This window comes from Trachemys scripta, chromosome 16 (assembly GCF_013100865.1).
Source record: "Trachemys scripta elegans isolate TJP31775 chromosome 16, CAS_Tse_1.0, whole genome shotgun sequence".
In the NCBI taxonomy this organism is placed as follows: domain Eukaryota; kingdom Metazoa; phylum Chordata; order Testudines; family Emydidae; genus Trachemys; species Trachemys scripta.
This window is the reverse complement of record NC_048313.1, coordinates 608,020-631,402: the sequence shown is the minus strand read 5'-3', so window position 1 is coordinate 631,402 and position 23,383 is coordinate 608,020. Positions and strand designations below refer to the sequence as shown.

The 23,383-nt window shown below is 58.2% G+C and overlaps 1 protein-coding gene across 4 annotated transcripts in view; it reads left to right on the top strand.

The window, feature by feature from the left end:
- The window catches only part of RELB (RELB proto-oncogene, NF-kB subunit), a 23,742-nt gene extending 569 nt beyond the window's left edge, over window positions 1–23,173 (top strand). The window contains exons 1-10 of one of the 4 annotated variants that reach the window (XM_034793172.1): window positions 357–543; window positions 1,105–1,185; window positions 2,109–2,117; window positions 4,870–5,384; window positions 6,053–6,210; window positions 14,593–14,684; window positions 17,883–18,014; window positions 19,525–19,629; window positions 20,404–20,619; window positions 22,639–23,173. In XM_034793172.1, coding sequence (XP_034649063.1) covers window positions 474–543; window positions 1,105–1,185; window positions 2,109–2,117; window positions 4,870–5,384; window positions 6,053–6,210; window positions 14,593–14,684; window positions 17,883–18,014; window positions 19,525–19,629; window positions 20,404–20,619; window positions 22,639–22,826 — 1,566 coding nt within the window. In that variant the 5' untranslated portion in view covers window positions 357–473 and the 3' untranslated portion in view covers window positions 22,827–23,173. Of the gene's footprint in view, window positions 1–297; window positions 544–1,104; window positions 1,186–2,108; window positions 2,118–4,869; window positions 5,385–6,052; window positions 6,211–11,294; window positions 13,202–14,592; window positions 14,685–17,882; window positions 18,015–19,524; window positions 19,630–20,403; window positions 20,620–22,638 lie in introns of those variants that run through there. The other 3 variants (XM_034793173.1, XM_034793174.1, XM_034793175.1) reach the window with 3 other exon arrangements.
- Window positions 23,174–23,383: the final 210 nt, after the last annotated feature.

The window sequence follows — 23,383 nt, the reverse complement described above, 5'->3', positions numbered from 1 at the left end:
CTAGCCCAGCGCAGGATGGGGGCTCGGGGCTGGCGGGGCGCTGGGCTAGCAGGGGGCAGGAGGCGCTGCATGGGGCTCGAGGCTGGCTGGCTGGGCGCGGACAGTGGGCACTGGACTAGCGGGGCGCAGGATGGGGGCTCGGGGCTGGCGGGGCGCGGGCAGGGGGCGCTGGGCTAGCGGAGCACAGGCAGGGGGGGGGGGCGCAGGGAGGGGGGCTGGGGGCTGGCGGGGCGGAGCGGAGGTGCCCGGGCACTGGCCGGCCAGCTGCGCCAAGCCCAGCCGGAGCGGGCCGCCTTCCCCAGAGCGGGGCTTTCCCGTTTTACGGGGATGAGCTCACCGGGGCCTGTAGCCAATGAGGCGGCGGCAGCCGGCGGAGCTGGGGAATTCCAGAGCCGTCGCCTCCGCGCTGCCTCCCTTGAGCGGGGCTTTGGGGGAACGAGCCCAGCGCCGGGAGCCGAGCGCCAGGCCCCGCCATGCGGGATACCAGGGGACGGCAGCCGCGGCCGGAGGAGCTGGCTCTCCCGCGGGGTGAGGGGATGAGAGGTCGGCGCTGCTGCCAGCTCTGCGGGGCGGGGCAGGGCGGGAGGGGCGGCTCCTGCCAGCCTTGGGGAGGGTCAGTGGGGATTGCAGCTTGGCCCAGGGGGACCCTTAGGCCTGGGGTGGGGGCGACCCCTGTGAGTGGCGGGGCGTCCGGGAGGCGCCCCGGGGAAGGCGCGCGGGCGACCCCCGGGGGATCGGCTTTGCTGTTCACGCAGCCTCCCTCGTATGAGCATCTGGGACCCTTCAGTCGCTGCTTGGTGCCACCAGGCTGGCTCAGCCCCTTGCCCGCTGTGCCCGGCAGCACTGGGCTCTCTGAGTCCGTGCTTGGCTGGGGTGAGGTTTCTCCTTGCTGTCTCTGCTCACAGCTGGAGCCTGGGGGGTGTTGCCTCCTTCTGGGCCAGGCGCTTGCGGGGCTCAATCTTTCTGGGATCTCCCTAAGCACCTGCCACAGCCGCCCGGAGCCACCTGCTGATTCCTGCCAGGTGCTGTGTCCGGTGGCAGTGGGTGGGGCACAAGGCTGGTTGCTGTTGATTGATGGGGTAACAATGTGTCCTGTCTTTTTAGGTGCTGCTCGTCCAGACCCCGGCCTGGTCATGGCGCATACAGCGCAGGCCTCTGGTAAGGGAGCTGCGATCTCAGATGAAGGTAATCCCCTTCCCCACTAAAGCCGATAATCCTTCTGCCTTGGCTAGCGCTGTCCATGGTCCGAGCATGGAGCAGGAACGAGACCATGAATCTGTCCAGCAGCCCCATCGCTTGGGCAGCACCATTCCCCCCCCATTTTACAGATGGGTAAACTGAGGCACAGAGAGAGGCCAGGCTATGGGGGGGGGGGGGGGGGGGGCGCGGTGGCAAAGCCGAGTTAGAACCCAGGAGTCCAGGCTCCTTTATGTGCTCATTTATGCCAACTGTACAGCCTCCCCGCTCCCACGTCTGTAGTCTCTTTCTGCCATGCCTGGCTCGGGCCTCTTGGTGCTGCTTCCCCCTCCCTTGGCAGCAGGGTCTCACTCCCCACCTTGCTCTCCCAAGGGGGCTTGTGGAAAACGTGCATTTCAGTCGTGCCCCTACATTTCCTCCCACTCCCCCACAGCGGGGAGAATCTTGCACAGCTGCAGGAGTGCTGGACTTCAGCTATCCCTTGTGCCGCTCTCTGGCTAAGGCAGAATCTCTGCAGTGTAGCATGGACACCCCCCCCCCGTACCTCTCATCTGCGTCAGCGCCTGTTCCTCAGCCCTCTGTCTCCTGGGGGAAGGGGCAGCTCTTGCTGGTTAAAGGCTTCGTTTGTACTTTCACTGCAGGCTGAGCGGTGCCAGCAATCCCACAGGGCTGAAACTGCTACATTGCTCCCTGGAGCAGTCCGGTGCCCCTTGAAATAGGAGCGTCCCCCGGCATAGGGACCACCACAGTGCTCATGCACTTTCTCTGGGCTCTGCTGTTGTATTGTCTCCAGCTGAGTGCGTGGAAGCCTTTACTCAGCCCCTCTAATGTGGGGAGGGGGGGGCTGGTTTGAGACGTAAACGTTTAAACATCTGAATCAGAAACACTCTTGCTTTGTTTTTCCTTTGCAGATGAATTAGGTGAGTGGACTCTGGGGAATGGGGGTACAGCAACCTCAGGTAAGTGCAAGTGCTCTAGGCCCATGCGAGTGCAGACTCAGTGCATGGAACCCTGGCTGGAGCAATTGGGGGCAGATATCATGTAAGTGTGGTCTGCAGTGGGAGGGGCAATGCAAGGCAAAGCCTGCTGTCCTTCCTCACGCACCCTCCCCATGAAGTCAATTCCAGGGCTTCAGCGTTGGGCCCAAAGAGCAGGTAAGGGAATACCTGGGAAATGGGACCACATACAAGCCAACAGCTTGCAGGCATGCCTCCTGCAGCATTCCAGGAATCCACCTGCACGCTTTCCAAACCACCGAGGGACCTGGCAGCCAGGAGAACTGCGAGAGTGCTACAAAGCTCACACAAGCTGAGAAGAGTGATCTCATCAGTTACCATTCCATACAGCCAACATCTACCACTAGGAAAACAGTGGGACGTCCTGGAATATGAGAGGCAAAGAAGTACGTTAGGAATGCTTGGCCTTCACCTCCACGCCTGGCTCCTCAACCAGTTTAAAAAAATTTTTTTTTTAAATTAATGGAGATATCCTATCTCCTAGAACTGGAAGGGACCTTGAAAGGTCATCGAGTCCAGCCCCCTGCCTTCACTAGCAGGACCAAGTACTGATTTTGCCCCAGATCCCTGAGTGGCCCCCTCAAGGATTGACCTCACAACCCTGGGTTTAGCAGGCCAATGCTCAAACCACTGAGCTATCCCTCCCCCCCTTTCTGGCCATGGGATGATGTTTGTAGCCAAAAAGCCACTGCCCTAAGCAAATACCAGCTTCGTGCCCATGAGAGAGAAGAGGCAGTTCTTACCCTGGCACAGGCTGTCCCTTTAAGGCGGGACCCACAATTAAGGGGGCTCTGTCAGAAACTGGGTTAGGACTTAAAAAAATTAATTGGTTAGTTTCAAAAAAAGGAGATTAATGTCCCTTGAATGGAGGCTCTGACCTAGCGGTAAAGCAGAATGGAAGCTCTGGGGTTGTTCTCTCCTTACACTCTCTTAGGCTGGTGCTTCTCAGTATGGCCTGATCCGTACGCAGGGTTGCATGTTGAAGACATGCCACAAAGTTCAGTGTTAGTGTGGGGACACTGATGTTAGGTTCCGCCTGGTTTAGCTCGCACTGATGCCAGCCAGGTTGAGACTGAGGGTGGAAGAGTGCACGCAGAGTTGCACTGATGTCTCCAACCTGATACAGCGTCACACCTTTACCTGAACTGGTGCGACAGGGGCCTTTTTCATAGATTCCAAGCACAGAAGGAACCATTGAGATCATGTAATCTGACCTCCTGTATACCACAGGCCAGAGGCTGCAAGGCGCCCGGGGTGCTAGGGCTGCAGAGAGGTTGGGCGGGCAGTTCTAGTGGGGGTGGTGCCTGAGTGTTAGGACCATGGGGTGGGCAGGTGGGCAGGCCAGCCGATTGGGTGAGGGACCTGGGTGCTAGGGCTGTGGGCTGGCAGGCCTAGTTGGTAAGGCATCTGGGCGATAGGGCTGTGGGGAGGGTGGGCTGATCAGGTGAGATGCCTGTGAGCTAGGGCTGTGGGGAGGGTAGTCCCACTGGGCGAGGTGCCTGAGTGCTAGGACTGCAGGGAGGGCAAGGCACCTGGGCGCCATGCCTGCAGGGAGGGTGGGTCCATCGGGCGAGGTGTCTGGGCACCAGGGCTACATGGAGGGTGGGCCCATCAGGCAAAGGGCCTGAGCACCAGGGCTGGGGGTGGGAGGTGGGCCCATCAGGCAAGGTGCCTGAGTGACATGGCTGCTGGGAGGACGGGCTGATCAGGTGTGGCGCCCAGGCCTGCGGGGAGGGCGAGATGCTTTGGCCCCGGAGGGTGGGCCAATTGGGTGAGGCACCTGCATGCTAGGGCTGCAGGGAGGGCAAGGCACCTGGGTGCCAAGGCTGCGGGGAGGGCAGGCTGATCGGTGAGGTGTCCACATGTTAGGGCTGCGGAGAGGGCAAGGCCCATCGGGTGAGGCACCTGGGCATCAGGGCTGTGGGTAGGGCAGGCCGACCTAATGCATGAGGTGAGTGAGCGAGGGGCAGGGATGCTTAGGCAAGTGCTGTGAAGCACCTTGGCTAGATTCCCTGCTGCTTGGTGCGTGAGCAGTCGCTGACTTCAGCGTAAAGTGGCCAAGTGTTATTCTTCAGTCAGGACTGGGGTGTTTCTGAGAGACCCGCTCTAGCTCGAACAGGAATGAATTCAGGGAAGCCCTGTGGCCCATGTTACATGGGAGGTCAGACTGGATGTGCAGGATGGTCCCTTCTGGCCTCACACTCTTGGTCTCTGTGAAGGCAGGTGTGAAACGCTCTCCGAGCGGAGCAGGAGCACTCTGCTCTGGTGTGGCTGGCGCAGGCCCTGCAGGGCAGCGACGAATCGGGCCCATTGCTTTTTGGTATCACCCGTGTATGTCCACTCACTCGCGCACGCACAGAGTGAGCGCAGTACAAAACTCTGAACCCTGGGGATCTGTTACCTTGTTTGCCGGGGCTGGCCCAGTGGTGGCCCTGCAGCGGTGCATGGCTCCTCTCGGAGGGTCCCTCTTCCTGCGTGTGCACATGGAGGCAGGGCATTCAGAACAAGATCAGTTTAGGCCTGCCCTTTCCCTGGGTCTTGCTAGGGCAGTAGTGAGGGTGGAGGTTGGCCCATCATGGCTCTCCTCCAGCCCGTTCCTAGCGGGAGGCCAGCCCGTCCTCCTGTCTCACTCTCTGGTTCTGTCCCCGTCCTGCAGAAATCATCGAAGAGTTAATTAAGGAGGATGGATTCCAGCCACAAGCCCCACCCTTCCTCTCCAAGGCGTCTCCCAAGGGCACGGCCAAGCTGGTGCCCCGGGGCTCAAACCCAGCCGGGCCCACTGGGATGCTGAGGCTAATGGAGCCGACCGGACCTAGCCCACTGCCAGTCGGCTTGACCTCCTTTGGCAGCTCCCATCCCGCCGCGGCTCACGCCCTGCCCCTGGACTCTCAACCTCCCCTGCTCTCGCAGAGCCTCAGTAGCTTGCAACTGACGCCCAGGCTGGTGCCCCGGGGGACGACTCCGCCCCCTGCCAGCCGGCCCCACTGGGCTTCGCCCATGCGCTCGCCAAAGGAGCAGTTGGAAGACATGCTGGAGCCTCCCAGGCTGGTGATCACTGAGCAGCCGAAGCAGCGGGGGATGCGTTTCCGCTACGAGTGCGAAGGCAGGTCAGCCGGCAGCATCCTGGGCGAGAGCAGCACGGAGGCCAGCAAGACCCTGCCAGCCATCGAGGTGAGTGTGGGGGAGGAGCAAGGGCCAGTCTCCTCACAGCGGGGAAAGAGGCTGGGGGAGGGCCAGGGCCAGTCTTGGGCTGCCTGCGCCTCGTGTGGCGGGGGTGACTGTCCCTTAGTGCCCCCCTCACAGGAGAGGCAGGGACCGGAGACTTGCCCCACTCCCCTTGCTCTCTCCCTGGTTCTTGGCGCCCCACCGAGGTTGGGGGGCGAGGGGTGGGAGGGATACCAAGGGCTCTGGCTGCAGTCACGGCCCCGGCAGCAGTGCCGGCACCTGTGGGCTTGGAAGGGCCCTGTGGCTGCCAAACCCTGCTCTCTCTGCACCGTCCTGGCCAACCTAGCATCGCCGCTGGTGGTGGCCATCCGGGGTCCTTCGCCCCCAGTGGCCAGGCCCTGCCCTCGGATGATCTCTGTGGGGTTTGTTGCCATTTCACGCTGTGGCAGCCAGGATCCCTGGCTGGAAAGTGGAGCTGGGCAGCCCAGCGGGCGCAGGGTCGCTTGCAGGCTCTGAGCCGCCGTGCCTTGAGCTCTGCCCCCTGTGGAGAGGGACGGGCAATTTACTGGGCAGGGTTAATTACACATTGAACCCAGAGCCTGGTCTCTCACCCCCTTGGCGTGGCGGGGGACTCCCGGCGTGGCCTGGGCTCTGATCTTGTGCTCTTTCCCCAGCTGCTGAACTGCCAGAAGATCCCCGAGGTGAAGGTGATTGCGTGCCTGGTGTGGAAGGACTGGCCCTATCGCATCCACCCTCACAGTCTCGTGGGGAAAGACTGCAACAACGGGCTCTGCGAGGTCACCCTGAGGCCCCAGGTCAACCCCAAACACAGGTACCAGCTCCCCGCTCGGCACAGGAACTCCAGGCTGTGAGCTGGTGCTGACAGGGCCTGCCGCTCGCAGCTGGACGCTGCGCTCCCCCTCGCCCTCTCTGCGAGGCTGAAGGGCTTTGAGGAACGCCCACACAGGTGGTTTCAGGGTAGCGTTTACTCCCCAGAGGGTTCCCCGCATGATCTCCCCCTCCCCCACCATGTGATCAGCACCCAGTGTCCCCTTGGGGCAGAGTGGGACATCTCAGGCCACATCAACTGAGCCGCTCCAAACCTCTCAGTTACTAAGAACGGCCATACTGGGTCAGGTCAAAGGTTCATCTGTGACAAAGTCACAGGTCTGGTGCTCTGGCACTGCTGTGTATAAAGTCAGATAGGACTTTGGGTAGCGTGACTCCCCTCAGGGCACGCTGTCCAGGGCAAGGAGCCTCTTCGGCTACGGCCTTCCTGGTCTGACCTTGGACCATTCAGCATCCCTGTTCACACCATACACTTCCCCTTGGTGGTTCCACCTGGATGGGACCCCTGGGGAAGCCAGAGGGTGTTGCTCCCCTACTCCACAGTCAGCAGTGACTCTCAACCAGCGTTGTAAAACAGGTTTATTAGTCGACAGGAACACAGCATAGAACAGAGCTTGTTAGCACAGAAATCAGATACTTTCAGCAAAGTCCATCTTGGGGGGACCCCAGGCCGGACGTCCTGGACTCCCCACTCCGAGTCCCAAACAGGAGACTGCCCAGCTTCCAGAGACCCGACCTCCAACATGCCTGTTGCCCCTCCTTCGGTCTTTGTCTCACTTCCCGGGCAAAGTGTCACCTGGTCGCATCCTCCGCCTGGGTTTCAGGTTACGAAGGGCATCAGCCATCACTTATGTACAGGCAGCTGGAGCCTCTTCACCTGGCCCCCAGGGTCTCAGCAAAAGTCACCCACCCTTATTCTCACCACCTAGGCATTGGTGCAATACACAGGGAAACTGAGGCACACGCAGTATTCATGCAAAACAGTAAGACTCAGATAGGCTCGCGTGCAACATAATAAGGAGAAAAACTCCACTTTGTCACATCACTCCCCTCCTTGAGACCAAAATGAGTGGGATCACTCTAGCTCAGTGGTTCCCAAACTGGGGTTCGTGAACCCCTGGGGGTTCGCAGAACGTTACAGGGGGTTCGCCAGAAAAATTTCACTAATGGCGGACAGAGGACCCTGGGCATTGAAGACAGCAGGTGGGACCCGATTGCAGGGCAGACACCCCGAGCCCCAGGGAGAGTGGAGCCGGGCAGTTGGGGCTGGCAGCCCGAGCCCTGCCACCGTGAGCGGGGGAGCCGGCAGCCTGAACCCCAGCCCGAGCCCCAGGGAGAGCGGGGCCGGGCAGTTGGGGCTGGCAGCCTGAGCCCCGCCCCCATCAGAGGGGGAGCTGGCAGCCTGAACCCCAGCCCGAGCCCCAGGAATTTGCCAAATCTCATCTAAAGCCAGAACCACGGCCCTCCAGCCACAACCTCACCGGAAACTAGAGGTGGGTGAAAAATACCAAGCATTTTGAATTTTTTTCACATTTTTCAAAATTCCCCAAGAAAAATTTACAAAAAACTGAAACGGAAAAATGGTCCATTTTCAAAAACTGTTTTCATGAAACATTTTCTGATTTTTGAAAACCAAAAATGAATTTATTTTTATTAGAAACCATTTTTTTAAAAACAAAAACCAAAAAAAAAACATTTTACAGAAACATCTTTGGTTTCTGGTTTTCCTATGTGCGTTAAAAAAAGTTTCAATTAAAAATATTTTTCAGAGGTTCATAGATTCCTGGGCCCGGCAGTTGGGGCATCCATCACACTGAGGAAATTTAAACTTAAATCCCTGAAAATATTCATTTTTAGGAGGGGGTTCACGAGATTTCACAATTTAGTGAAAGGGGTTCGCGGGCTGTTAAAGTTTGGGAACCACTGCTCTAGCTAGTGACCTGGGGAAGTTCAGGCCTCCCTCGCTGGGACAAAGCATCGGGTAACATTTGCACTCCCCTTAACATGGGCCACCCCCATCTCATAATCCTGGAGGGACAGACTCCACCTCGGGAGCTTGGCATTGGCCCTTTTCATCTGGTGCAGCCACAGCAAGGGCAAGTGGTCAGTGGACACAGTGAAGTGACGCCCAAATAGATCTGGCTGCTGACTTTTAAGAGCCCACCCCATGGCCAGGCATTCCTTCTCTATGGCCGAATAGCTCTGCTCCCAGGGCAGCCGCTTCTTGCTCTGGTACATGGTGGGGTGTTTTTCCTCCTTCGCATCAGCTTGCATTGGCACCAAGCCCAGCCCGATGTCTGAGGCGTTGGTGAACACCATAAAGGGCTTGTCACAGTCTGGGTTTACCCGCACCGTGCCCTTGACCAGATCCTCCTCCAGCACGCAGAGAGCCCTCTGGCACTGCTTGGTCCAGACAACCTTGTCTGGCTTACCCTTCTTGCATAGATCAGTGATGGGAGCTGACACAGAGCTAAGTGGGGCACAAACCTCCGGTAGTGCCCCACCATCCCAATAAAGGCCTGGACCTGTTTCTTAGTCTGGGGCACAGGGCAATCTCTGATCGCCTCCACCTTGGCTGGCTCTGGCTTTAGGCAGTTGCTCCCCACCTTGTGGCCCAGGTACAGCACCTCTGCCATCCCCACCTTGCACTTTCTGGCCTCTATACTCAGTCCTGCCTCCTAGAGGCGACCCAACCCCCTCTTCACCTGGGACACATGGTCCTCCCAGGTCTGGCCAAAGACACAGATATCATCAATATATGCTAGGGTAAAATTTTCCATCCCCCTCAGTAACTGTTCCCCCAGATGCTGGCAGGTGACTAACGCCTCCTTGAGGCCGAAAGGTAGGACCAGGGATTCGTATATCCCCAAAGAGGTGACAAAAGGAGGTTTCAGCCTGGTATCTGGATCCAAAGGCACCTGCCAGTAGCCTTTGGTGAGATCATTGGTAGTGGGGTAGACCCCCCCAACTTGTCTAGGATCTGTCAGACCTAGGCATGGGCAGGCACCAGACATGGTGATGGCATTGAACTTCTGATAGTCTACACAGAATCGGATCGACCCATCTTTCCTGGGGACCAGCACCACGGATGAGTCCTGGGGCTGGATCACCCCTAAAGCCAGCATGTCTCTGGCTTCTCTCTCCAGGGCCTGGGCTGTGTTCCCAGTGACTCTGAATGGGAAACATCTGATGGGAAGGTTGGCTCCTGTCCCCACACAGTGGACAGCTAGGTTAATGAGCCCAGACCAGTTGGAGAACAGCTGTGGGTAGATACACAGCACCTCTCTGATCTCTGCCTGCTGGGCAGGGGTTAGCTGGGTAGAGAGGGGAATTGATTCCAGTGGGTCCTGTCTCAGGGAACAGACCCACTAGGGGATCCTCCCCCTTCTCCTCTCACTGCCCACACAGGGCCAGTACAGACTTTTCCCTGTCCCAGTACGGCTTCATCATGTTGACATGGTCCCCTCGGCGGCTGTGTGCCCGGTTGGGCAGTTCTACCATATAGTTCACCTCATTCAGCCGGGTGATGACTTTAAAGGGCCTATCCTAGGCAGCTTGTAGTTTATTCTTCCTCACCGGGATGAGAAACATCACCTGGTCCCCAGTAGCATAGGAGTGGGCACGTGCCGTGCAGTCGTACTATAACCTTCTGCCTCCCTTGGGCCCTGGCTAGGTTCCCCTGGCCAGACCCAGGAGCTCAACGAACTTTTCCCGAAAATTTAGTGTTCACTCCACCACTGATTCTTCATCGGGAGAGGCCTTCCCCTCACCAAGTCCAGGGGTCCCCTCACTCTCCTCCCTTACAGCAACTGCAAAGGAGAGAACCCATGGGTTCCTGGGCCACTTCCCTGCACGCGAGCAGCAGGTGGGGTAAATACTTGTCCCAGTCCTGCAGATGCTGGTCCATGAAAGTCTTCAGCATCATCTTCAAGGTCCCGTTAAACCTCTCCGCCAGCCAATTGGACTGAGGGTGGAAGGCGAGGCCCAGGTGTGCCAGACCCCACACTTCTCCCACAAGCACTGGAGCAGGGCTGACATGAAATTGGACCCCTGGTCTGTAAGGACCTCCCGGGTTAACCCACCTCTGCTGAAGATGGTCAGCAGCACAGTAACCCACCAGAATGTATTTCTTCCCTGACCGGGTCGACTTGCTGAAGGGCCCCACTATGTCCATGGCCACCTTCTGAAAAGGCTCCTCTATGACAGGCAGGTGTCTCAAGGCTGCTTAACCTTGTCCCGGGCCTTTCCCACTCTCTGGCAGCAGTCGCAGGACCTGCAGTAGTGCTGGACTGCGTCAAAGACTCCAGGCCAGTAAAAGTTCTGTAGCAGCCTCTGCCTGGTGTGCTGGATTTCCAGGTGTCCCAAAAGAGGGACATTGTGGGCCAGGTACAGAAGCCTGTGGTGGTACTTCTGGGGCACCACCAGCTGCCTCCTGATCCCCTACGGTTCCATTTCCCCTGGAGGATCCCATTCCCGGAACAGGAATCCCTTCTCCCACAGGAGTCTTTCCCTGCAGCCTTCCTAAAGGGGTTTCGCCGTGCTGTGGCCAGCAAGTTCCCTCAGCTTCTCTAAGGAGGGGTCCTTCTGCAGCTCAGCCTGGAATTCAGCGGCTGGAGAGGGAAGTGAAACCAGTTCCCACTCACTGCCTGCAGTCACAGCCCTCCAGACTGGAGCACTGGGATTTGGGCTCTCTTGGTGAAGAGCCCCCATCTTGATCTTGGCCATCCTCTGACCAGGCGTCTGTCACCAGCAGTGCCCTTTTAGCTGCTTCCCCCTGCCCTGGGGCCTCTTGCATCTCTGGACAAGGCAGCCCTGGTTGGCAGCCATCCCGCCCTGGCTGTGGTTCCCCACACTCAGCTGGGGTCTCTGATCCCCCCCGGGCTCAGCTTCGCCCCTGCTGTCCCAGCAGGGCAGGCAGCGAGCCCGCTGCTTTGCTCACAGCATCAGGGCCAGCATGAGCCACCTCCCCCTTGTGCAGGGGGGCGGGGAGCATCTCTCTGTCCCACTCAGCTTCAGTTTCAGCCGATTGGTTCCCTGAATTCAAACTCGTATCCTTGGCTGTTACAGGAGCAGGGCCTGGATCCTGTCCCAAAGAGAGACAGTCATCCCCCAACAGGATGTCATAGCTGATATCTTGGAGAACCCCAGCTACCAGCCAGCCCGACCCCTCCTATGTCTGCACAGGGATCTGAGCCATATCAGGGCAAGGGGCTTCATCCCTGGGACCTTCACCCAGATTACACAGCCCCTCAGCATCTGTGGCTGCACCACCCGTGGCCTGACAACAGTTCTCTCTGCCCCAGGATCTCGCCACCCCAGGAGTGTCTCCTCATTGACCACCACCTTCCGCTCCCACTGGCGGACTGAGGGGCCTGAGCTCAGGAGAGTGCAAGCAGATATACACACTGGGGCTGGGAATGGGAGCCAGTCTGCCACACCGCCCATCTGGCTAAACAGCTCTATGGGGACTCAGAAAGGCGCTAGACACTGGTGCCTTTCCGCAGGGTCAGCCTGGTTCCAATTGCAAGACTTCCCAAAGGCTGCGAGACAGGCATCTATACCCCCCCACCCCTCAATTTAGTATTGAGGCAGTTCCCTGCAGAATTGGCACCCTGGGGTCCATCCCCACTCACCCCTGGACGGGTCCCTCGGCCCCTCAGCTCCGCCAGCGCCAGTTCATGCTGCCGCTGTCTCTCCTGCTGTTCTGCTTCATGCCTTCCCTGTCTCCCACAGTCCTCTGACTCCTTCAATCTCAGTTCCAATTCCATCCGTCTCAGATCCACCGACGGGGAACGCGGTGGAAACCCCCGGCTGGTCCGGAGACACAAGTCTCTGGCTGCTCCCATTCTCTCTGGTGGCTCCAGCTGGGTCCAGAACCGGTGCAGGCTCTGGGGCTACCTGGCTGCTCCCAAGTTGTCACGGACTCTCAGGCCTGAGCTTTCTCAGCTCCCCATGGTCCCTGGGAGGAATCCCCTTCAGTGTGACAGTCCTTCTTGGGGGTCACAACCTCTCTCGGGGGTTAAGCCGTAGGCTCCTCTGTCTCCTGGAACCGCACCTCTCTGAGCCTTCAGCACGCCTGTCTCTGTCTCTCGCTAATCCCCGTCCTTTTACTGCTCCCCAGTCACTTATTGCAGGATGCTCCATCCAGGGGGTGCAGTTGATCACACCGCTACCACCAGTTGTGACGGAGTCACAGGTCCGATACTCTGGAACTGTTCTGTATGAAGTCAGCCAGGACGCGTGACTCCCCTCATGGCATGCTGTCCAGGGCCCTCGGCTACGGCCTTCCTGGTCTGACCTCGGACCATTCAGCATCCCTGTTCACACCGTACACTTCCCCTTGGCGGGTCCACCTGGATGGGACCCCTGGGGAAGCCAGAGGGCCCTGCACCCCCACTCCACAGCCAGTGACTCTCAACCAGCGTTGTAAAACAGAAGGTTTATTAGTCGACAGGAACACAGAGTAGAACAGAGCTTGGTAGCACAGAAATCAGTGACTTTCAGGAAAGTCCATCTTGAGGGACCCCCAGGCCAGACGTTTTGGACTCCCTCCTCCAAGTCCTAAAGGAGACTGCCCAGCTTCCAGAGACCCGACGTGCCCGTTGCCCCTCCTTCGGTCTTTGTCTCGCTTTCCGGACAAAGTGTCACCCCCGCCTGGGTCTGAGGTTACGAAGGGCATCGGCCATCACTTACGTGCAGACAGCTGGAGCCTCTTCACCTGGCCCCGAGGGTCTCAGCAAAAGTCACCCCCCCTTATTCCCACCACCTAGGCATTGGTGCAGCAAACAGGGAAACTGAGGCACACAGAGTATTCATGCAAAACAGGAAGACTCTCATAGGCTCACTTGCAACATAATAAGGAGGAAAAACCCACTTTGTCACACCATCTATCCCAGTGTCCTGTCTTCCGACAGTGGCCAATGCCAGGTGCCCCAGAGGGAATAAGCAGACCAGGTAATCATCAAGTGATCCATCCCCTGTCGCCCATTCCCGGCTTCTAGCACACAGAGGCCAGGGACACCATCCCAGCCCATCTTGGCTAATAGCCCTTGATGGACCTATCCTCCATGAATAGACACTGGTGCCCCTAAGCAGCTCGTTAACCTGTTTGCGACCAATGGGGCGGCTGAGGTGAGATCTCCCCACTCTGGGGCTTCTGCCATTGTCCTGGTCTGGTGACAGAACAGTCCTCTCCCTGTCCCAGAAGCACTGCCTGGGCTGGAGCCCACCACATTGCCCAGCCCTCACCAGATGGGAAAAACTGACCCCTAGCACAGCGGGTCTCAGCCAGGGGCCCAGGGACCTCTGGGGGACCGTGAGCAGGTTTCAGGGGGTCCGCCAAGCAGGGCCAGTGTTAGACTTGTTCGGGCCCAGGGCAGAGAGCCAAAGCCTCGCCCCATGGGGCTGAAGTCTGGGGTAGAAGCTGAATCTTCAGCAACGTAGCTTCGTAGGGGCCCCTGTGGTAGGGGGCCCCAGGCAATGCGCTGCTTGTATCCCCTAACGCCGGTTCTGACTTTTATATGTAGAAAACCAGTTGTTGTGGCACAGGTGGGCCATGGAGTTTTTATAGCATGTTGGGGAGGGGCCTCAGAAAGAAAAAGGTTGAGAACTTCTGCTCTAGCAAACTGCCCCGGAGCTGGGATGGTGGTGGTGGGGGGGTGGGACTTCCTTCAGTTCAGAGTAAGTTAATTAGGCATCTGTTCAAGCTAAGCCAAAGTGAGGTACCCTGACATGACACCAGAGAATCCGCATGAGGACTGCTCAGATCTCAGTGACCCATGTTCCCACGAGAGCACTGGGAGCACCATTGGCACTGCCATGCAGGCATGTCCCTCCCTGGCGTGGATGCCCTGATTCTGGGACAAGAGCGGCCTTGTCGTAGGGCAGCCACACCCAGAGCACCCCCTTGTGGCAGGCCATGGCACAAGGGCACCTGCTTCAGTTTCCCCTCTCAGGTAATCCAATAACTTCACTTCAGGCTTTTCTCGCTCAATAATACCCCTCCTTGGGGCTGATTTATTACAAAAATCCCAACAGACGTTCTATATTCCATTTCCCATATCCAGGGAGGTGGGGGGGGGGGGGCGGGCACAGACATCCGCAAGTCTCTGTCTCTGTTAAGGTGCAGGCCACTCCCTGGCAGGCTCTGGGCACCGTAAGTGAGAGCCTAAGAGAAGCAGCGTCATGCCAATCTCCTGACCCCGATGGAAGGGTTGCTTTGGCTGAAAGGGGGGTGATGCCCAGGCCCTCCCGGGGCTGTGGTCCCAGGTGGTGGCACTTCCTGTGCGGAGGTGGGGTTCCTCTCGCATGGCTCCCAGCCTTGCCCGCAGCGTCTCCAACACATCTCCCCTTTGGTTCCCGGCAGTTTTAACAACCTTGGCATCCAGTGCGTGAAGAAGAAGGAGATCGAGGCAGCCATAGAGAAGAAGCTGCAGCTGGGGATCGATCCATTTAAAGGTGCGTGGCCTCAAGGAGCCCTGCCTGCCAGGCAACTCCATCATGGAGTTAGATGGGTCAGGTACTGGATCAGGGTGTGACGGGTTGTCAGTTTGGGAGCCCCGGGAACCATTGCACCCCTTTAATCTCCCAGCTTGGTCAGGGACAGTACTTGGTCCTGCTAGTGAAGGCAGGGGACTGGACTCAATGACCTTTCAAGGTCCCTTCCAATTCTGTGAGATTGGTATATCTCCATATATTTTATTTTAAAAATGATACATGCATACCGATAGGATAATCATATTCAGCACATCATAAGTTCTCCAATGACACCTTACATGGCCCAACTTGTACAAAATGCATCATAATTATGCCATAAGGAAAGATCCTTCTGCAGCTCAGTTTGAAATTCAGCTGCTGAGGAAGGGAGTGGAACCTGGCTCCACCTGCTGGCTGGGGACACAGCCCTCGCTGGCTGTGCCTCAGTTTCCCCACTTTGGGACAAAGCTCTTTCCCCAGTTGGAGGCTCCTGAGCCTCTTGCTGGGTAGTCTGCCTGGCACCAGGGCAGGGTGGCCCTCTCTGGGTAAGGACCAGGGCACTCTGGGTGCTGCCCGACCAGTCCTCCAAATCATTCCCCATCAGCACCTCCAATTGTTCCCACATCAGATCCCAGACAGCTAGGTGTTAGTCACATCTGGATCTCTGGGACTCTGCAAAGAATAAACATCCTTCCCCGCCACCCCCAGTTAACCATGCAGCACATAGGGGAAACTGAGACACACACAGTAGTCATACAAAACATGAACAATTCCCACTTTGTCACAAATACATTTCAGAACAAAGAACTCAAGCCACACTTACAGGATGGGGGACTCTATCCTGGGAAGCAGCGACTCTGAAAACGATTTGAGGGTCATGGTGGAGAATCAGCTGACCACGAGCTCTCAGTGCAATGCTGTGGCCAAAAGGGCTAATGCGATCCCGAGATGCGTAAACAGGGCGTATCGATTAGGAGGAGAGAGGTGATTTTACCTCTGTACTTGGCACTGGTGCGAATGCTGCTGGAATCCTGTGTCCAGTTCTGGTGCCCACAGTTCAAGAAGGATGTTGATAAATTGGAGAGGGGTCAGGGAAGAACCACAAGAATGATTAAAGGATTAGAAAACCTGCCTTAGGGCTGGTCTACACTGGGGGAGGGGCACGGGGGATCGATCTAAGATACGCAACTTCAGCTACGTGAATAGCGTAGCTGAAGTCAAAGTATCTTAGATCGATTTACCTTGGGTCCTCAGGGCGCGGGATCGACGGCCGCAGCTCCCCCGTTGACTCCGCTCCCGCCGCTCCGGTGGAGTTCTGGAATCGATGGGGAGTGTGTTCGGGGATCGATTTATCGCGTCTAGACAAGACGCGATAAATCGATCCCCGATAGATGGATTACTACCCGCCGATCCAGCGGGTAGTGAAGACGTACCCTTTGAGTGATAGACTCAAGTTGCCCAACCTGTTTAGCTTAACAAAGAGACGGTTAAGCGGTGACTTGATCACAGTCTATAAGTACCTACATGGGGAACAAATAGTTAATAACTGGCTCTTCAGTCTAGCAGAGGAAGGTCTAACACGATCTGATGGCTAGAAGTTGAAGCTAGACAAATTCAGACTGGAAATAAGGGTACGTTTTTTTCACAGTCCGGGTAATTAACCATTGGAACAACATACCAAAGGCATGGTGGATTCTCCGTCACTGGCCATATTTAAATCGAGATTTGATGTTTTTCTGAATAATCTGCCCTAGGAATTACTTTGGGGCAGTTCTCTGGCCTCCTTTGTACAGGAGGTTGGACTCAATGATCGTGATGGTCCCTTCTGGCCTTGGAATCTAGGACTCTGAGGCTAGGTCTATACTACCCGCCTGAATCGGCGGGTAGAAATCGACCTCTCGGGGATCGATTTATCGCGTCCCGTCGGGACACGACAATCGATCCCCAAATCGGCGCTCTAACTCCACCAGCGGAGGTGGGAGTAAGCGCCGCCGACAGAAAGCCGCAGAAGTCGATTTTGCCGCCGTCCTCACAACGGGGTAAGTCGGCTGCGATACGTCGAATTCAGCTACGCTATTCACGTAGCTGAATTTGCGTATCTTAAATCGACTCCCCGCTGTAGTGTAGATGTACCCTGACTCTGAGAGGTGGGACTTTAACCCCCCCCACCCAATCTCACAAGAGTTGGCAGCACTGTTTTTGCCCCTCCTCATTGGCTATCACATGGGGTGGGAGCTGTGGGGGAGGAGTCCGCTGGCCAGTGGGAATGCATCATTGGACCACACTAGGCTAAAGATTGGTGTCATTTGGTTCTACCTCCCCTGTGGTGAGAGGGTGGCTGGAGGAGAGAGACTCCGGTCCCTAGCTGGCCTGGCTGTTTGTTTGTTCTTTGTTCTCCCATAATGCCAAGGGGTCCCAGTCATACACCAGGAACCAGAAGGTCCTGCCCCAAGGACCTTACAGTCTAAGTACAAGCCAAGAGGCAGCCTGTGGATACAGACAGACGGGGGAGCACAAGGAAATGGGGGTCTCTGCACACACCCGCAGCCTAACTGGTGTCAGTTGTCTGTAGGCATCACGCAGAGGAGGGATTTGCAGGAGGACAGGGAAGGAGCTTTGGGGAGGTGTACAGGGAGCTGCTCCCACGGGTGAGGGCAGCAGGCGAGAGAGTAGCAAAGGGTTTGTCTGAAGATGTCACCAGTGGGGGATGGAGGCTGGCATCATGGGCCGGTAGGAGGTGAGCATCGACAGCTCAGCTGTGAATGAGGGATGATAGTTGAGCGGGGACAGGCTGGGAAAGGCCTTGGTGAAGACGAGCAGCGTGTGGGATGCCGTAGAGCAGGGGCAGCCGGTGGAGGGATGCCAAGAGAGGGGTGACGGGGGCAAAGCGATGGGCTGGGAGAATGAGCTTTGCAGCAGCGTTCTGCACGGCACGGAGCAGAGCGAGGATGCACCTGTCGAAGCCGGAGAGAAGGATGTTGAGGTGTTCAGGACGCGAGATGCTGAGAGCCTGGCGGAGCTTTAGCTCTGGAGGGATGGGAAAGGCCGGATCTTCGAGATGTTCTGCAGAAGGAATTGGCAAGACTTGGATGCGTCCTGGCTTGGGTCAGCTTGGGGCATAGCCCTGAGATGGCTTTCCAAACTCTGTAAGGGCGCTCTCCTCCTGTTCTCTCTCTGCAGCTGGCTCCCTGAAGAATCACCAGGAGGTGGACATGAATGTGGTGAGGATCTGCTTCCAGGCCTCGTACCAGGAGCCCTCAGGACAGATCCGGCACCTCAGCCCCGTCCTCTCCGAGCCCATCTTTGACAAGAGTAAGTAGCTGGGCTGTGGCAGGGGAGGGCGGGGCAGAGTGGAGCGATGCAGGGGGCCATGGTGATGCCAGAGGAGGGAACGTGGCCGAGCCCACTTGCCCTAGGATGACAGAGTGCTGGGCAGAGGGCAGGGTCAGCACTGCAGCCATGTCCCGGCACGTCTGGACACCCGGCCTGGGCGGGGGACTGCGGGGTGGTGGAGTGTTTCAGAGGGAAAATGAGGAAAAGGAAACTCACTGCAATAGCTCAGCCTGCCCTGGCTGAGTGAGAGAAGTGTCACTAGGCCAGAACCTGCCAGGGCCCTGGCTGAGAAAACCAGGCTGGGCAGCCGAGTGCTGCGCGGGCTGTTTGTATTGCTGTGGTGTGTGTGTTCGGGGCATGGTTTCTATTGCAGCGGTGCCATGCAGGGGGTGAGCAGCCCTGTGCCAGACGGGCTGTTCGGGGCAGGGCTGGTATTGCAGCGGTGCCATGCAGGGGGTGAGCAGCCCTGTGCCGGACGGGCTGTTCGGGGCATGGCTGGTATTGCAGTGGTGCCATGCTTGATGCTATATGGACCAGTAGGAAGAGATGGTGTCTGCACTTGAGAGCTCACACTAGTGATGGGACATGTGGAGGAGCTGGGGGTGATTGTTAGCGCCACGTTTTACCCGGTGTATGGGATCTTTTCCCGGTGGCCCGTGGACCTGGCCATCTCCCGCCCCCATGGCAGACGGGGACTCCTGGGGGAATCTGAACGGGGAGAAGGGAGTGGCTTACAGGCCAATTCGTGGGCAGCCGCTGGCCTATCCACTGGTGTGCATTAATGCACTCTGCTTGGAGGAATGGCTGCCCGCCTCCTGTGTGTCATGGGCCCTGCACTGCCAATGGCTGAGGGAGGTTCTTGTGGGCATTCGGAGCCGGCTGCCAGCGTCGCAAGGCTCTGGGTGGCTGTGGGGGGCAACACAGTGACCCTGTGAAGTCTGAGATGGCTGCAGATTTGTGAAAGGCCCAACCTAGTGCTTGCCCGGCAGCAGGACCACGTCTGTTCCCTGGCACAGGGCACCCCCACCTGGCCCCAGAGCTGACGCCACCCAGGTCAGGCAAATAACCAGAATGAATTTTTAAAAGTGTCAGCACAGCCCCATTGGCCTTTTCAGAGGCTGCGGATCCCCTGTGCCAGCCAGCCAGCCTGCATGGTGGGGCGGGGGCAGAGATGGAGGGGGGATGCCCCGTGCCTGCCGGCCAGCCCTGCATGGTGGGGCAGGAGCAGGGATGGAGGGGGGATGCCCCGTGCCTGCCGGCCAGCTCTTCTGCATTGTGGGGCAGGAGTAGAGGGGGATCCCCCGTGTCTGGCCAGCCCTGTGTGGCAGGGGAGGGATAGGAGGGTCCCTCGTGCCAGCCAGCCAGCCCTGCATGGTGGGGGGTAGGACAGGGTGGCTCCCTGATGCCAGCTGGCCCCATGTGGCCAGGGAAGGCCGGAGCAGGGCGGGGAGATCTGTGCAGTGGCTGAACTGAGTGTTGGCGTCTGCAGAATCCACAAACACATCAGAGCTGAGGATCTGCCGGATGAACAAGGAGTGCGGGCCCTGCACGGGCGGGGAGGAGCTCTACCTGCTCTGCGACAAAGTCCAGAAAGGTAACGGAGGGGAAGGGGGTTGGCGCTGCAGCTCCATAGGACTGGGGAGGAGGGAGTGGGTCAGCTAGAATGGGGGGTGGGAGGAGGCATGGAGCTCTGGTAGAAGGGGAAGGGGTTGGGGGGTCAGATGGGCTAGTTCTGGAGCCCTGCTAGACCGAGAGGCGAGGGGGGGTGATGGTGTGGGGCCTGTGGGAGCACATGCTCACTCAGAAGTCTGTAGAGCTCAAGGCCAGGAGGACCCATTAGATTAGCCAGTCTGACCCAGCATCACACAGGCCATTGCATTGCACGGAACTGCCCTGTGCTGAGCCCAAGGACATAGTTACACCAAAGGGTTTCAGTCCTCGGACACTGCGCTGCTGAGAGCCACGGGCAGAGGACTGGAGAGACCCAGGTGCCCCCAGTGGCCAGGCCCCTGCCACAGCAGAGAGTTGATTAGATGAGACGTGGCCAGCTGATCTACACACGTCAGCTGGGAAAGGCGAAATGCCCCAAGGTCCCGTCAGTCTGACCTGGGGGGAGGATTCCTGCCCTGCTCCAAACCTGGAGGTCAGCGTGACCCTGAGCAAGTGCGTGAGACCCAGCAGCCAGACAAGTAGGCAGGGAATTCTCTGTGCTACCATACTGTGTGGGCCTGGGGTCTCCTCCCGTTGCAGCTGGATCTGGGCCCCAATCTGTCCCCAGCTCCTCCCACCCAACCCAGTCTTCTGGGGCACCCCCTTGCCTGCCAGTCACCCAGTCAGCTCCCCAGCCCTCACCCCACGTCCCCCGCAGAGGACATTGCCGTGGTCTTCCGGAGGGACGCGTGGGAGAGCAAGGCGGACTTCTCGCAGGCCGACGTGCACCGGCAGATAGCCATCGTCTTCAAGACACCCCCGTACCAGCACCTGGACATCCTGGAGCCGGTGGAGGTGGAGGTGTATTTGCAGCGCCTGACAGACAGCGTCTGCAGCGAGCCCTTCCACTTCACCTACCTGCCCAAGGACCATGGTAACCGCCACCCCACAAAGCCCTTCACAGCCCCTTGGGGAAAGGGGAGGTCAGGGCAGGGCCCAGAGCAGCCCCTCAGGGGAAGGGGGGTCTGGGGAGCCCAGAGCAGTCCCCGCCAGACACAGCCCCTCATGGGTAGAGGGGTCGGGGGGCCCAGTGAAGCCCCTGCCAGTCACAGCTCCTGGGGGGGAGGGGGAGGACTCAGAGCAGCCCCCACTGGTCACAGTCCCTTGGGGAGAGGGGAGGGCCCAGAGCAGCTCCCACCGGTCACAGCCCCTCGGGGGTAGGGAGGGTCAGAGGGGCCCAGCACAGCCCCTGCCAATCACAAAACTGGGTGACTGGGCAACAAAATGGCAGATGAAATTGAATGTTGATAAATGCAAAGTAATGCACATTGGAGAGCATAATCCCAACTATACATATACAATGATGGGCTCTAAATTAGCTGTTACCACTCAAGAAAGAGATCTTGGAGTCATTGTGGATGGTTCTCTGAAATCATCCACTCAATGTGCAGTGGCGGTCAAAAAAACGAACAATGTTGGGAATCATCAAGAAAGGGATAGATAATAAGACAGAAAATATCACGTTGCCTCTATATAAATCCATGGTACGCCCACACCTTAAATACTGCGTGCAGATGTGGTCGCTCCATCTCAAAAGAGATATACAGTATTGGAATTGGAAAAGGTTCTGAAAAGGGCAACAAAAATGATTAGGGGTATAGAATGGCTTCTGTATGAGGAGAGATTAATAAGACTGGGACTTTTCAGCTTGGAAAAGAGGCGACTAAGGGGGGATATGATAGAAGTCTATAAAATCATGAGTGGTATAGAGAAAGTAAATAAGGAAGTGTTATTTACTCCTTCTCATAATACAAGAACAAGGGGCCACCAAATGAAATTAATAGGTAGCAGGTTTAAAACAAACACAAGAAAGTATTTTTTCATGCAATGCACTGTCAACCTCTGGAACTCCTTGCCAGAGGGTGTTTTGAAGGCCAATACTATAACGGGGTTCAAAAGGAGCTAGATAGATTCATGGAGGATAGGTCCATCAATGGCGATGCTAGCCTCTGTTCGCCGAAGCTGGGATTGGGTGACAGGGAATGGATCACTTGATAACCTGTCTGTTCATTCCCTTTGGGGCACCTGCCATTGGCCACTGTCAGAGGACAGGATACTGGGCTTGATGGACCTTTGGTCTGACCCAGTATGGCCGTTCTTATGTTCTTATAGCCCTGTTGGTGGGGAAAGGGGGTCATGGGACCCCAGAGCAGCTTCTGCTGGTCACAGCCCCTGCGGGGGGGACACACCAGAGCAGCCCCCATCAATCACAGCCTTATTGGGAGGGAGGGGGAACATGGGGGCCCAGAGCAACCACCGCCAGTCACAGCCCCGTTGCGGGGGAGGGGGGTCACGGGGGTCAGAGTAGCCCTGCCGCACACAGCCCCTCAGGGAAAAGTGGTCAGGGGCCCCCAGAGCAGCCGTTTCTGGTTATAGCCCTCTGGAGAGGGTTGGGGGGGCAGAGCAGCCCCAATGGACACAGCCACATCGGGGGAAAAGAGGGGACAGGGGGCCCAGAGCAGCCCCCGTCACACGCAACCCGTCAGGGAAAGCGGGGTTGGGGGGCCCAGAGCAGCCCCAATGGGCACAGTCACATAGGGGGTCGGAAAGGGGGTTCAAGCGGGCACAGAGCAGCCCCCACCGGTCACAGCCCCTCAGGGAAAGGAGGGTCAGGTGGGTCCAGAGCAGCCCCCACTGGTCACAGCCCCTGTCGGTCACAGTTCCTCAGGGAAAGGAGGGTCAGGTGGGTCCAGAGCATCCCCCACTGGTCACAGCCCCTCAGGGAAAGGGGGGCCAGGGGGGCCCAGAGTAGCCCCTACTGGTCACAGCCCCACAGGGTGCAGCAGGGCACGTGCCCAGCTGGTGCCAGGCAGGTTTTGGGAGCCCTTGGGCAGAGGTGTGTGGCAGTTTCCCATGGTTCAGGCCGTGCCCGCTTCTGCCTCAATCTCTGCAGACGCATATGGGGTGCATGTGAAGAGGAAGCGGGGGATGCCGGACGTCCTGGAGGAGCTCTCAGCATCAGGTGAGTGTGAAGGCCTCACACTAGGGCAGGCTGGGGGGCTACGGGATCGGGCTGGCCTGGCCATGGCCCTTGCAAGAAGCTCTTGGCTCCTGGGCCGGTTCTGCCCATGCCAGGGATGACTGATGACTCCAGCCGGGGCGCTGGAGTTTCCGGTGGGATGGGATGAGAGGCTAGATTCCCAGCTTTGCCTCTGGCCGGCACTGGAGTCACTCCCCTCGGTGTGCTCCCATCTGCAGAACGGCACCAGCAATCTGACTCCTTGGCAGAACACTTGAAAAGGTGGGTTTTATTGCCTGCCACGCAATGAGCGGATCAGTGAGGGTGGCTGCTGCCCCCACCCCCTCTCAGTATGAAGTCTTGATCCGCCACATATACCCCTACTTGATGTGAAGGCCTGATCTCCCCACTCAGTGTGACGGCCGATCCACCCCATCCACACAGCCCAGCATAACAGCTGATCTCCTCCCATCCACACCGCTCAGCGTGACGCCCTGATCCCCCCCCCCCCCCACCCCCCCCCCCGTGACCCCCCCCCCCCCCCCCCCCCCCCCCCCCCCCCACGCGCGCCCCCCTCCCCCCCCCTTCCACACCGCTCAGCGTGACGCCCTGATCACCCCCGTCCACACCGCTCAGCGTGACGACCTAATCCCCACCCCCATCCACACCGCTCAGCGTG